We start from the raw sequence: 12,471 nt of genomic DNA, 5'->3' as shown, positions 1-12,471 counted from the left end.
TATTACAGAGAAATTAATTTTATTACATTTTATTTATTTTTATTATATATAGTACAATGTATAAAAATTGCGTACAAAAATAATCTCAGTAAGAGATACAAAATAAGACATTTTATATACACAATCGCAAAAGCGAAATACTAGACTTAAGTTGTTATAGTTTTGTTTTATAACAATTGGACGGCGCGTATCACACGATGTGTGCCTAATTAACGAGTGACATTACATATATACTGTAATATTTGTACTGTGGTGTATTTTCGTCAATCTTTTCCGTAGGAAAATTATTCTTCGGTTAAAATTTTTTTTTAATTTAAAATCAGATAATTAAAACATTAATTTCTAACAAAATTATATCGTATAAAAATGTCAATGATAAATTGAGATTACCTTTTAGTGCTTATCTGACAGTTTTGTTACGCGAGTGAAAAAATTAAAAAATGTTCACTATAGATTTTTGGTGCTTGGGTGAAAGGATATACGTTTGTTCCATAGCTTTGGAACTGGGGAGAGAACCTGCTCTAGAAATAAATGTCTTTTATCCTTTAAACTGAAACGCATGTTGCACATTGACATGTCACTTTTTTCGTCTCTTTCTGTAGTCCAAGCATGTTTATCATTATCGTCCATGTTCGTATTCTCTATAATATCTATATTATTAATTTGCTTGTTCGATAAGCTTGGCGATAAATTTTCTTTGTCTGCTGATTTATTTGAGATCATGGATAAATTGCTCTTTTTAGCGATGCTTTCCGCTTCGTCGATTTTTGCATCGACAGACTTAGTTAGACATAAATTCTCACCATTCTCGACGGATACCAAGGGGCTCATTTCGACGTACAAATCGCTCTCATTTGTATCAAAATTGTTCTTGCCATCCGCAAATGTAACTTGCCGCACAAGCTTGCTTGCTCTGCTGCCTAAAATCGGCGAATCCGACAGAATAGCATCTATTAAAGGCGTCTTCTTGATGGATTCTATCGCACAGCATCGGACGAATTCTCTGATCGCGTCTATTTCGCGTTTTTCGATATCCCGTGTGGTCAAATCGATCGAACCATTCGCCGAAGCGTTTCTGAGATCGTTGTCAAACAACACTTTGGCAAAGTGCGCTCGTGCCATTAAATTTTTAGGATTTATATCTTCCCACTGAGTTCCAGTCGTGTGATAAATATGTCGCGGTGAATTTTCCGCTGTATATCGTCTGATCTGATCTATTGTGCTCACTAAGGTGCTCGCAGAATCGCGCGATGATTCTGTGCCGTGTTGAAACTTCTCGTCTGACAATGATGAATCATCTCGCTCTTCCATTATTGTGTCTAATGCGAGCATACCACCTCGATCGTCAAATACTACCGGTTTGGCTACGTACAAACTAGCATTATGATCATCCACGGTAGACGTGGAAAACGTACTATCGCTGTAAGATGACTTAACGCCCTTAGATTCAACGAGATCGTAAGTCAGAACATCCACGTAATCGTCTTGCTTTAATATGCTTTGCGATATCATGCCGTCGGAATATTCTGAGCTATATGTCGTGCCGGTCGTACTCGTCAAAGTATCCCGCCGCCGATCGCGTACCACACTGTCATCGTGAATATACGTTTCAATATCCGTGTAACCTTTCCAACTACGGATGCACCAAGGCGGTCGGGCAACTCCTAGCGGGCACACGTTCTCGTAATCGTGGATCGATGTCACGCAGCTCATCGTTTCATCTCGCTGCTGTAAAAAAAATGCCATATATGAAAACACAATAGTATAAATAATATAATATCATATTTAGCAAATTGTAATAAAAATAAATAAATTTAAGATAGCCACAAAAAGTTATAAATTTTAAATAATATATTTTAGACCTGCTGCTGCAGGTCCTTTGACACCTTCTCTATATCGAATATTTTACTGCTTTCCAATGGTGTTGGAGTTGTCAGCTTTCCTCTATTCTTGATAATATCTAACGCACCAATCACTTTACTACAAGAATCCAGCGTTAGAGAATTGCTTCGTTCGGAGTTATCGAGACTGCCAAACTGGTCTAAATCAATGTTCAATATATCCGGTGCATGCCAGTCCAATTGTGCCGTGATGTCGTGTTCGTAAATACCGCGTCGCTTTCGAGATGAATCAATGTCAGGCAAGCCTGGATACAATGAACTCAATGATGCGTTGCTAGTAAAAATATTATCCGGGTTGTCGTTACATGACGTAATCTCTTCCTTATGTTTAACGCCAATGCAACTGTGCGGTTTCTCACATTCAGTAGAGACGCGCACAGAGCTCGTATTAGATTCATTCTCCGAATTGTAGTTACGATTGACGATGCCTTCTTCCGCGCAATCGGAAATTTGTGCAATATTTGTAAGTAAAGATTGCTTGTCTGTAGCTATTTCTTTTTCAGTCCTCGGCGAGATGTCAATGGAGTGATGTAACGACACTAAAGAGCCTCGATGGAACAGCTTTAAGGATCTCGATGTGTCAACTTTTATAGATGAAGAATGTTCTGCTTTTGATGGGTGAAATTTACCATAATACAACGACATGCTTGCCAAACCAACGAGCATACAACCAATTATTACAGTTGTAATCGCAATCATTGTGTCGCTTGCAACAGTATCCTTATAATGTAACGTGTACATAATTAGAAAAAATAGGTTCTGTATCGTGATCACCGAATAAAAAACGAGCATGCGATAGCGCGATCTGCCATCGCGTAAATTAAAAAAATCGAAGCAATAGATTAGCCCAATAATGCAATTATAGATGCGCTCTTCCCACACGGTAGGACAGAATTTAGTCTTTTGTAGAATCACCCAGATTGTCATGAATAACCAATGCAGACCTAAAAAACAATATAAATTTTTTTTTAAATTTATAATAAAGCAATGACATGTTTTCTAAGTATTTATTCAATATATAATTTAAAGTAATACCATTTAAATATATATAAAAAAAACTTCTTAATTTAAACTAGATAATTTTAATTATTTTACATTAATATATTTCATATTTTCTTGTTTTAATTACACAATAATTTTTCAATAAAACTCACCCAGAAACAAGAAAAACCATGTTTTCAGAAAAACAGCGGCTAAAACCAAAACTCCGATTCTTGATAGCAACATACCGCCGCGCCAGAAAGCTTGAAGAACGAGAGCGATCCAAGTTACGTTGCTGCGTTCACAACTAATATTGTGCATAGCTCTCACATATGTACTCACAGCCCACGTTAGAGAGCAAAAGGAAGCTGTGGCGGAAGCACCTATAAAAAAGTTTCATATATATTAATTAAAGTTAATTATAATAACAGTATTAATCTTGTGTACATATAAATTATTATAAAAGATTTTTTAATTTAGATACGGAAATCTCAAAAGCATATAATATATAAATTATAATAATTAATATTTTAATTATTATAATTTATGTCCTTTATAATATTAACGCGATTAGAAATAAATAAATTAAAAAACTCTAAAGAACTACTACATTTTCGCATGACTATTGTATGTTGCAGGCTATTGACTTCTTTTCGGCTATTTTTGAATACGCTTCGACTTCGCTTCGCTATGTTTCGCGCTTCGTCGCTTTTATATTTAAAACCGTGGAGAAAGACGAGAGTTCCTCCTTGTGGAACATGTGTCGTTGCGTCGGAGTATTGTTCGGGAGAAATAGATAAACTGTCAGCGATATTCCTTTGTACTTCCTGTGGAGGCGGGACACGAAAGAGGAAACGGAAAAATAATAAGTAGCTTCGCCAGATATCCACAGATATTCGTCGTTCTGTGTTCAGTATTGACGATACAATCTTTCCGCGATGTTCCTCAGTGATTTATTCAAATAATATTTTATCTTAAGTGAATTACACAAATGCTTTTCATTATTGATTGTGCTTAGTTAATTATGCAAGTGACAAAATAAGTAGAACGATGCATCGTCGTACGAAATATTAACGATCAATATCTTAAAGTTGGGTGGACAATAAAAATTTTGTGACTCATCAAAGAATGCTGAAAGCAAGCTTCAGTAATTTTTCCAAAAAGCTTTTGTTAGCAACGATTTTCGTTATTACTTTGTTAATGCTAACGCATGTGGCGCAAATCTCGTACACAGAGACAAACATAGAGCCGGTCGCATCGCTGAGGTATGCATCGCCGAAATATATGTCTGTTATGTATGCCGTCACATCTGGAATAATGCCGCGCGCTCCAATGTCGCAAAACCAAATGGAAGATGTCAGGCACGAGTTGGACAGAAGGAGGCAGTGGGTAACACGTGTGTGTGAGACGATCGACTCGAAAAGATCGCATCCCGATGCCACGCTAAAGAACATGATCATCGACACGTAAGCGATAGAGATGCTAAAAAAAGATTTTTTTTTTATTTTATTTAAAATATAAATTTTAAACTAACATAAAATTCATATTGGAATATTGAAAATTAAATAATAACAAACCTAATAATATTTAAAGGGAACACAACGTATCATGGTGCCCTATATATAAAGCGGCGAGTTCTACGTGGATGAATTACTTTGCAGTTTTAAAGGGTGCTTCGACGGACGCTATTACAGATTTGGTGCGTCGCGATCTTATACAGATCAGCGATATCGTAAAGCAAAAATATCGTCAAAACGTGGATTTTAATAAAACCTACGAGGTAAGAAGTTCAAATAAGTAAGAAAAAAACTACAAATAAAATAATGAAATAATTCTAAAATTTACGTGTGATTTTTAGAAAGTAAGCAAAACAAAAAAGTTCCTGATTGTGCGACATCCGCTGGAACGTCTTTTGTCCGCGTACCGGGACAAGTTAGAGCACATGCAAAACCGCGAATATTACTACAAACGTTTTGGCCGGCGCATCGTGCTAAAATACCGTCAACCAGGCAATGCGACTACCAAGCTGGAGCCGACGTTCGCCGAGTTTCTGCGATTTATAGTCAGCGAAAAACACTTTGACGAACACTGGATTCCGTATTATCGCACCTGCGAACCTTGCATCATCCGCTACGATTACATTCTGAAATTCGAGACCCTGGAGAGAGATCAGAACTTTCTCATTCAAGAAACCAATCTAAGCGAATACTTGCACGAAAGGAATTATTCACAGAACATTAATCCCATGGGCGTGACTAATAGGAAAATACTCCACGAATATATCCAAGGAATATCGCGATCACTTCTTGACGAAGTTAATAAGATTTATGAGAATGATTACAAATTATTTAACTATTCATATATTTAATGCTATTGACGCATTTGCAAATTTTAAATATACATATAGGCAGCTCTTCGTTTAATCGCGCTATGTTTTAATATTTTTATCAAAGCACTTATTACTGTAATATATAAAATATAATATTTATAAATATCGAAGAAAATACTTACTCGTCCAAAGAGGCGCATGATTTAATATCGCAATTATGTACAGCTGCAATATCAATTGTGGAGCTGCTCCCATAAACGACTCGAACAAGTGCAACATGCATATATCGCTTTCTTGCCGGTAGACCCAAGTCTTGTCCTTGCTTAAGCTCGATTTATTTTTCAAAGAGTGCATTGCAGCATAAAGCAAAGTCAAGTACCTGGAAATAAATAAAAATTAGAAACAAATTCACGGTGAATAGTGAACGTAAGTATTCAGCTTAAGTGTTGGTTTATTAAACTGCAAAAAAAAAAAAAATGCAATTTAGCAAAAGGGATTGCAACCAAAATAAGTACCTGTGCAAGAAACCGAGTAACAGCAAATGCAACAGCCAGTGGATAGTCCGCAGGGAACCATCACTGCGATGCCACCTCAAACTAAATAGTTGAGTAACACAAGCAGGTAGGATGGTGAAACTAATTGCAAAGCATCCCCACGTTGATTGGCCTTGCCAAAGATATTTCACACACACAATGCTGTCTGTGCACATGAAAAATATCTTACAAAATGTTTGGTGTATAAAGACAGAAGTGTTTTAGCGCATGCTTTGTGCAAGTGTGCGAAAAAAAAATTTTATACGTGACATTTCAGTGGCAGAAGCATATACAAAGTGCCAACGAAAAGTATTGCAGATATTATTACGCTTATTTAACGCGATCGTAATTGTAACTATAAAATATAATGAAGTGAGTTTCCTTTAATTAAAAAGTGCTTATTTCCTTAAATAAAAAGTACTAATTTATGAGTGTCAGTGACAAACTGTACGGGGTGTCTAACAATCTCAATCTTCGGCAATAGATTTTGCGAACTTACGTCGACAAAATTTTTTTTATTCAACGTAGTTTTTTTTTATAATTGTCAATGCTGTTCCCACTGTATTGAAAGTAAAATTTTATCAAAGTAAACGTTGAAAATAACTAAGTGGGAATTTTGCAATTAAACTGGAGCTTGCGGGGCTGTCAGCCAAAATTCGGATTAGGATCGTGAGACACCCTTACGTCGCACGCACACGCACGCGCGCGCGCGCGAACGTGACACCCTTTGTTCACCTGTTGCTACGTCCGCGAAAAGGAGGGTGACCGAAGACGCGTAGTACAGGAGATCGGTGGCGCGGAATCGGTAGAGCTCGGGCTGCCGGCGCGGCGCGGCCGTCTTGTCCGCCGTTGCGTTTTCAACATCGCGCGGAATGTCCGTACACTCCAGCTTCACGCACGACTCCACTGCGACCGCCTCCGCCATCTTCCCACAACCCCGGCCGGCGCGCTGGCCATTCCAGGCCATTCGCGGACCTCAAAACCCACCAAAACCCACGAAGCCGCGGCTGCTTTCGCAACACGGATCAAGATGAGCCAAATCAAAGTGATCCGCGGTACTACGAAATCGCATCCGAACGCAGCTCGAGCCCTCCACCGGAACAAGCGCGAACTATGAAACATTCTGATTGGGTTTCGGCGCGCAAGTTTTAGGCGCTTGCGTTCCGAAACTCGTCAAAGACTGTTCGCAGTTCACACTTATTCTTTTGATCAAGTTTAAAAATAATAAAATATTTTTTTTATTGTATGCTTTTATATCATATGCTTTATTTTATTAATTATTAATATATATTTGTAGGTTGGGAAAGTCAGCATTGGGACCTCATTCACCTGGAATTGGAAGGGTTGAAGTTCTCCTTAACAACAGGGAAACAAACACGCATAAACAAGGAATCGACGCAACTTATACGAATTAAGCTATAGTTATTGAGAAACATTTTTGAGTTTGAAATTAACGAGACGAAATGGTGCTGTTCGATGATGCGAAGAAGTTAATGGACGAGATGATGAAGGTGACGATTTTCCAGCCATCCGAAAAACGTCGCATGTTGGAGGATGAAACAAAAACCTTCCTGGATCCTAACGTGGTTATGGATGCGAGACACAAGATATTTCGCGAAGACATGGCAGACTTTTCAGCAAAATCTTCTGTCTTGGCAGAGGCCAGACGGTATACCTTCAAACTTTATATATGACTTGTAAAAAACTATAGATTTTATTTATAATAAAACTATATATTGCGTATATTGATGCGCTTCAAACTTTACATACAACTTATAAAGTTTGAGTGCTATTTATATTACAATTGTATACTTAATCTATATATTTAAATATAGATATGTACGTTCTATAAATTATTGTAAGTAAGATTTTAATTTTATCGTTTATTTTGTCCATTTTTTTAAATTACTGTTGTACTGTATGTAAATAAATTATATATAATTTTGTCATTTTGCAAAAATAAAAATAATATTACATGACAATTTCATTAATGCATCTACAGATTATTGACACAGGAAGAAATAAACAAACTGCAGTTTAAAAAAGAAGAAGCTTTTATAGAAAAAGAATTACGAAAATTTGAGCAAGATTTACAAAAGTCCCGTCCTAAATTTTGCGGATTGTGCAGTAAAAAGAATATAGCTTGCTCAAATGACGAAAAATTTTGGAAGACATCCAGCAGAGTCAAGGTAAAGCTCAACATTAAACTAAACATTTATAAACATTAAATTACACTGTTTTTGATGTGCTAAATATACCCCAAGTTTTTTAATGTTTAAATAAATTATATACCTGTAACATATAAATACAATTTTAAAAATTACAGCAAATTCTCATTAATAAAGGAAACAGGAAGATTGAACCAAAACAAACGGTCGTTCAAGCAAAGACTAAAAGACTATTTGCTGAAGTATCCTCTGAATCGAAAGACAGCAGGCGATGCTCGATAAACGGGACCGAAATTACGTCTTGCGGTAACATTAAAGTGACTATCAAGGATAAATCGAGCCGTAATTCAGAAGAACAACGATTACGCATTTTAAGATCATATTTCGAAGTTCTTCGGGAGAACGCGCGGGATGAACGTCGTCTCTGTGAAATAAAAAACCGTATCCAAAACATTTTAACACAAAAAAAATTGAAATCATACATTCATCTGTGGAAAATGCATGTGAAAAAGATTAAGGCTCAGCGAGAACACGCAATGGAAAATCCCGACGCGCGAAAGATAGAGATGCTCATCGATACTATTAACGACACCCAAAAAGAGTTAAAATCAAATAAAAAAATTGAGTTAATTCGCCCTTCGCCAAACTCAAGAGACACCGAGTTAAAACAGAAGGTTCCTTCCAAACCGTTTGTCATTGAATCGCCAGCACAATTTCGATTAAATGCTCAGAAAGAAATTATTCGCAAGCAAAGAATGAAATTGGTTGAGCAGAGCAAGATCATTGAGGAACTAAAATTGAAACAGGTGCAGGAAGAAATAATGAGGTCAGGCGAGGAAACTGTAAATGCGGCCAAGGAGACTCTGACCCACTGCGGTCAGCAGACCAGAAGGACTTTAATCCAATTGATGAGACAAGCAGGCTACAGGTAGTTTTGTAATTACAAACGTTCTATTTAATTTCCGGATGCAACTCAACCATTAATCCTTTATCAGAAAAAAAGTAACATTAGGTTAATAAATTCTTAACTTTTAATTGATTCTTTGTTAATTAAAACATTAAAATTTTTTTTTTTTTTTTTAAATTAACTAGAGACAAATCTTTGATGACGCCAATACGGATACCAAGTCCTCCTAAATTTCTGACGAGAATGGAAGCACGGGCGGAAGAAAGGAGAAGCAGAATAAAACTACGCGAAGAAGCACGTCAGAAGAAACTAGAAGACGAGAGAAAGGAAGAAGTGGCTGCCAGAAGGGCAGAGGAGCAAGAGAGGAAAAGATTGCAACAAGAGGTCAGATAATATGAGAGGTCAAAGTATATTAATATCGTATTGAGTGTGTATAGTACACTTAGCTCTCACAGCTTTCACCTTGCTAACAAAATTATCTCTTGCGAGGGACGTTTCCATTAAATGTTACACTGTAATACTCTAGTTTACATTATTGATACAATGTCTCGCTTATTTTGTACTTTATTCTATAACAATTATTATAAAGTATTTCATCCTCTAATACCGCTTAAATGCTACATTTAGAAATATACGCGCGTTTAATCTCAAATTTTTTTATCCACCCTCAGGCTTTGCGCGAGGCAAAAAGAATGCGCGAGGAACGGGAGCAACAACGAGCAAACGAAATAGAAAGACATAAAAAACTAAATTCCATGGCGGAAGCATTTCATCGTAAATACTTGTTACGGCGTTGTATAATCGCGCTCATTGAAAAAAAGAATAATGATATGAAAAAAGCCGAGAACTACTATAAGCGGTGCTTACTTCGAAAAGTGCTCATGACGTGGAAGATAGAAACAGAATATCAAAATAAAATTAAATCCGAGTTAGCTATATCAGTGCACAACAGAAATTTATCGTGGAAGGCATTGCAGAAGTGGAAGGAAATAGTAAAAAAGGAAAGAAAAAAAAATCAAGTAGCTAAAGACTTCTCCGACATGAAACTACAGAATAAATACTTCCAAATATGGAAGATAAAATCAGTGCAATATAAAATGGAACAATTAAAGAATGAACGTTTAGCTTTACAACATTACGAGGAAAAATTGAAAGTTAAGTATTTTAATATGTGGAAAAGATATCCAGAAATAGTGCCGATAATCATGGAAAGAAAACGAATAAGAAACATGTGGCGGGAAATTGTGCAAGAAGTAATTCCAGATTTTGATCCTAGGCAAAGAGGCGTAATATTAGAAGATTAATTTAACGAAATTTCGAAGTAACTTAGATTTTATACTGTACACGACAATCGTTGGCCTCATAGCTAATTGAGGTAAAGAATAGCTTTACTCCTAAATACATAAGATAGAGTAACATTTTTTTACACAAGTCATTACTGTACATAGGTATTTGACCATCTTTTTATGTAAACTTTAGAATATTTGTGAATATGTGTATTTAATTGTAGTTGTCGATATAACTTATCGATATAAATATTATTCATACAATGGCCATTTTATCACAGTTACATTAAATATTTACATAGTATACAATGATACATTAAAAATGATGAATATAATGAATATTAATACGGGGATATGAATACAATTTTATAAGTATATTATTATGGAAGTAACATATCATATGTTTTTTTATAAATTATGAATAAAGAGCAAATAAAAACAAGATGCAATAGAACTGAGGTCAATAACTACATTTTGATTCATCATTTAAAATAATATCATTATTATAATGTACGACGTATCGTTATATGACAAATATTTTGGCCTTACCGTTCTCTCCATTTGTTGTCTACTGTATCTCTAGTTTGTTGAATTTGATTTCATCCTTTGTACAGAATGTAGTACGTACACTTCGTGAATTAAAAATTCGGTGACCTAGTTTTACAAATAACATCTCTAAGTTTTGCAGCAAAACAACCGAGATACGTTTTTTAACATTCCGTGATCGTACTGATTTTTGATATCCAATCGTCGCTCATTCGACGTCGTGTTGCTGTACAGCAGCCGTAGGTGATATATGAGATAACAAATGAGCACTAAACCTACTAGGAGGCTGTACAGAGCGGAGACGAAGCAAAGTGCGATGCTGAAACAATATACACATTATTACATATCATTGATTGGCTGGGGCGTTCGGAACAAATAGTGTGCAACACATTATCTTGAACTTTTATGGAAAAGCATAAGATATATAATATTTATGACCCCACGTTTTGTGGACCTGACAATTATCATTATCATGCAATTATTAAACTTTATAGATTCCCTGTATCTTTCCAGTTTACTTCATCAACTCTTGATATCAATGACATACTCTTTTACATTTTCTGCTCATATACATAACATACAGGGTGTCCGAAATTAAATATTAAATTATAAAACTAAGTGGGGAATGAAATTAAAAAACATAGTAAATACATACTCTAATTGATGATATACATCACTGCAATCATCAGGTAGAAGTACAGTTCCAATAAGTATAAATGGATGACAGACACTAGTCATAGTCAAGTTAGAACCATATATAAATGCAATTGCAGAAAAAAATAAACAGCCTAGGTATGACTTCAAATTACTGGAACCTATGCAGCAATCCAGCCTGAAAAAGTAAGTAAAATTTACATATAAGAAGCTATACATTCAGTTATATAATTACATAATTCTATGTCAAAAATAGAAATACCATTTGCAATGATATTCTCTGTTGAGAATACAAGTCTGGCACAGGCGGCAGTGATAGGCCCTGGGTGGTGCTCTTCGCCTGCATGTGACACAGAGCTCACCACTGCCCTCACCAAGCTCCAGACTCTGAATACTGACGGCAGCTTCCTGTACAGTGGTGTCTGCATGTAGCTTTGTCCTGTAGCCGCACCACATGCCACCGACCACGCACATTATAAATACAAAATTCTCCTCGGGCAGGATCTCTAGCAGTGGTACAACGCTTATTTCGAACACCAGCATCATCATTAAAACACTCGTGATTGTCCACATGAGGAAGAACTTGGTGCGCAATAGAAATCTAAGAAAGTTGTGGTGAAGATAATATACGAGCACCGGCGTGACCACAAACACGACGACCGTGCAGAGGAAGGCCTGGGCGGCGATCACCGCTAGGATCGGTATCACCAGCAACGGTAACATCGCGTCCACGGAGATCTGCTTGGCGCCCGCGCGCCAGCCGCACGGGTTACGCAGCCTCTCCCAGACGGTCATGCTTCGCTCGTCGGCGACCTGAGAAACGGGCTCCTCCTCACACTGGCATACGCGACAGGCGTTGGCGCGACGGCGCTTTCGAGGTTAGACTGAATTCCGCGCGTCGCGCCGTAGCCGTTGACATTTCTAAATCAGGCCGGCAGGTTTCGTAGGCGCGGGAACCGAAAATCCTGACACTTGTTATTTGAAACTTTGTGAATGCGCACGGCGACATTCCGCGCGTAAATTAACATCGCATTCGTCAGCACACTGGACATCCGCGTGACTCAATCTCGAGAGAGAAACCGGATAGAAATAAGTAACGTTGTCGGGCCGGGTGACAACATTCTTCTCCTTCTATCTTCTCCTTCTTCGTTTCTTTCATCTGAAGT

General features: G+C 37.0%; 4 protein-coding genes across 8 annotated transcripts; 2 read left to right on the top strand and 2 right to left on the bottom strand.

The window, feature by feature from the left end:
* Positions 1 to 13: 13 nt before the first annotated feature.
* On the bottom strand, positions 14 to 6,789 carry LOC139104446 (uncharacterized). 3 transcript variants are annotated; one of them, XM_070659953.1, is made up of 6 exons: positions 6,480 to 6,789; positions 5,727 to 5,910; positions 5,394 to 5,590; positions 3,056 to 3,265; positions 1,863 to 2,845; positions 14 to 1,725 (listed from the first exon to the last, which is right to left on the bottom strand). In XM_070659953.1, exons 1-6 carry the CDS (start codon positions 6,709 to 6,711, stop codon positions 448 to 450), a joined length of 3,084 nt encoding a protein of 1,027 aa, XP_070516054.1. In that variant the 5' UTR covers positions 6,712 to 6,789; the 3' UTR covers positions 14 to 447. The 3 variants fall into 3 exon arrangements, with proteins under 3 accessions (XP_070516054.1, XP_070516053.1, XP_070516055.1); XM_070659952.1 differs by having other exon boundaries at positions 14 to 1,728; positions 6,480 to 6,788; XM_070659954.1 differs by lacking the exon at positions 5,727 to 5,910 and having other exon boundaries at positions 14 to 1,728; positions 6,480 to 6,787.
* LOC139104460 (carbohydrate sulfotransferase 9) lies at positions 3,588 to 5,397 on the top strand. The gene is made up of 3 exons (XM_070659984.1): positions 3,588 to 4,348; positions 4,476 to 4,662; positions 4,741 to 5,397. Exons 1-3 carry the CDS (start codon positions 4,011 to 4,013, stop codon positions 5,248 to 5,250), a joined length of 1,035 nt encoding a protein of 344 aa, XP_070516085.1. The 5' UTR covers positions 3,588 to 4,010; the 3' UTR covers positions 5,251 to 5,397.
* LOC139104452 (trichohyalin) lies at positions 6,721 to 10,547 on the top strand. Of its 2 annotated transcripts, XM_070659967.1 has the most exons (6): positions 6,721 to 6,799; positions 7,042 to 7,413; positions 7,747 to 7,933; positions 8,071 to 8,840; positions 9,005 to 9,203; positions 9,491 to 10,547. In XM_070659967.1, the coding sequence occupies exons 2-6, from the start codon at positions 7,208 to 7,210 to the stop codon at positions 10,121 to 10,123; spliced, it is 1,995 nt and encodes a 664-aa protein (XP_070516068.1). In that variant the 5' UTR covers positions 6,721 to 6,799; positions 7,042 to 7,207; the 3' UTR covers positions 10,124 to 10,547. The 2 variants fall into 2 exon arrangements, with proteins under 2 accessions (XP_070516068.1, XP_070516067.1); XM_070659966.1 differs by lacking the exon at positions 6,721 to 6,799 and having other exon boundaries at positions 6,913 to 7,413.
* On the bottom strand, positions 9,210 to 12,195 carry Gabpi (zinc finger DHHC-type palmitoyltransferase GABPI). Of its 2 annotated transcripts, XM_070659990.1 has the most exons (4): positions 11,568 to 12,195; positions 11,307 to 11,483; positions 10,836 to 10,970; positions 9,210 to 10,759 (listed from the first exon to the last, which is right to left on the bottom strand). In XM_070659990.1, the coding sequence occupies exons 1-4, from the start codon at positions 12,098 to 12,100 to the stop codon at positions 10,744 to 10,746; spliced, it is 861 nt and encodes a 286-aa protein (XP_070516091.1). In that variant the 5' UTR covers positions 12,101 to 12,195; the 3' UTR covers positions 9,210 to 10,743. The 2 variants fall into 2 exon arrangements, with proteins under 2 accessions (XP_070516091.1, XP_070516090.1); XM_070659989.1 differs by having other exon boundaries at positions 9,210 to 10,970; positions 11,568 to 12,192.
* Positions 12,196 to 12,471: the final 276 nt, after the last annotated feature.

The sequence above is a fragment of the Cardiocondyla obscurior genome, linkage group LG07 (assembly GCF_019399895.1).
Source record: "Cardiocondyla obscurior isolate alpha-2009 linkage group LG07, Cobs3.1, whole genome shotgun sequence".
Classification (NCBI taxonomy): Eukaryota; Metazoa; Arthropoda; class Insecta; order Hymenoptera; family Formicidae; genus Cardiocondyla; species Cardiocondyla obscurior.
This window is presented reverse-complemented; position numbering and strand designations above follow the sequence as displayed.

Excerpts from the sequence above, each read along its gene's own strand:
- LOC139104446 (XM_070659952.1), bottom strand. The coding sequence starts at position 6,711 with ATGGCCTGGAATGGCCAGCGCGCCGGCCGGGGTTGTGGGAAGATGGCG. Across the intron at positions 5,911-6,479 it reads TTTCGCGGACGTAGCAACAG|ACAGCATTGTGTGTGTGAAA; the intron begins GTGAACAAAGGG and ends TCATGTGCACAG. Across the intron at positions 1,729-1,862 it reads CAAAGGACCTGCAGCAGCAG|CAGCGAGATGAAACGATGAG; the intron begins GTCTAAAATATA and ends TTTTTTTTACAG.
- LOC139104460 (XM_070659984.1), top strand. The coding sequence starts at position 4,011 with ATGCTGAAAGCAAGCTTCAGTAATTTTTCCAAAAAGCTTTTGTTAGCA. Across the intron at positions 4,349-4,475 it reads AAGAACATGATCATCGACAC|GGAACACAACGTATCATGGT; the intron begins GTAAGCGATAGA and ends TAATATTTAAAG. Across the intron at positions 4,663-4,740 it reads ATTTTAATAAAACCTACGAG|AAAGTAAGCAAAACAAAAAA; the intron begins GTAAGAAGTTCA and ends TGTGATTTTTAG.
- Gabpi (XM_070659989.1), bottom strand. The coding sequence starts at position 12,100 with ATGACCGTCTGGGAGAGGCTGCGTAACCCGTGCGGCTGGCGCGCGGGC. Across the intron at positions 11,484-11,567 it reads AGAGAATATCATTGCAAATG|GCTGGATTGCTGCATAGGTT; the intron begins GTATTTCTATTT and ends TTACTTTTTCAG. Across the intron at positions 10,971-11,306 it reads GATGTATATCATCAATTAGA|CATCGCACTTTGCTTCGTCT; the intron begins GTATGTATTTAC and ends ATATTGTTTCAG.
- LOC139104452 (XM_070659967.1), top strand. The coding sequence starts at position 7,208 with ATGGTGCTGTTCGATGATGCGAAGAAGTTAATGGACGAGATGATGAAG. Across the intron at positions 7,934-8,070 it reads AGACATCCAGCAGAGTCAAG|CAAATTCTCATTAATAAAGG; the intron begins GTAAAGCTCAAC and ends TAAAAATTACAG. Across the intron at positions 8,841-9,004 it reads ATGAGACAAGCAGGCTACAG|AGACAAATCTTTGATGACGC; the intron begins GTAGTTTTGTAA and ends TAAATTAACTAG.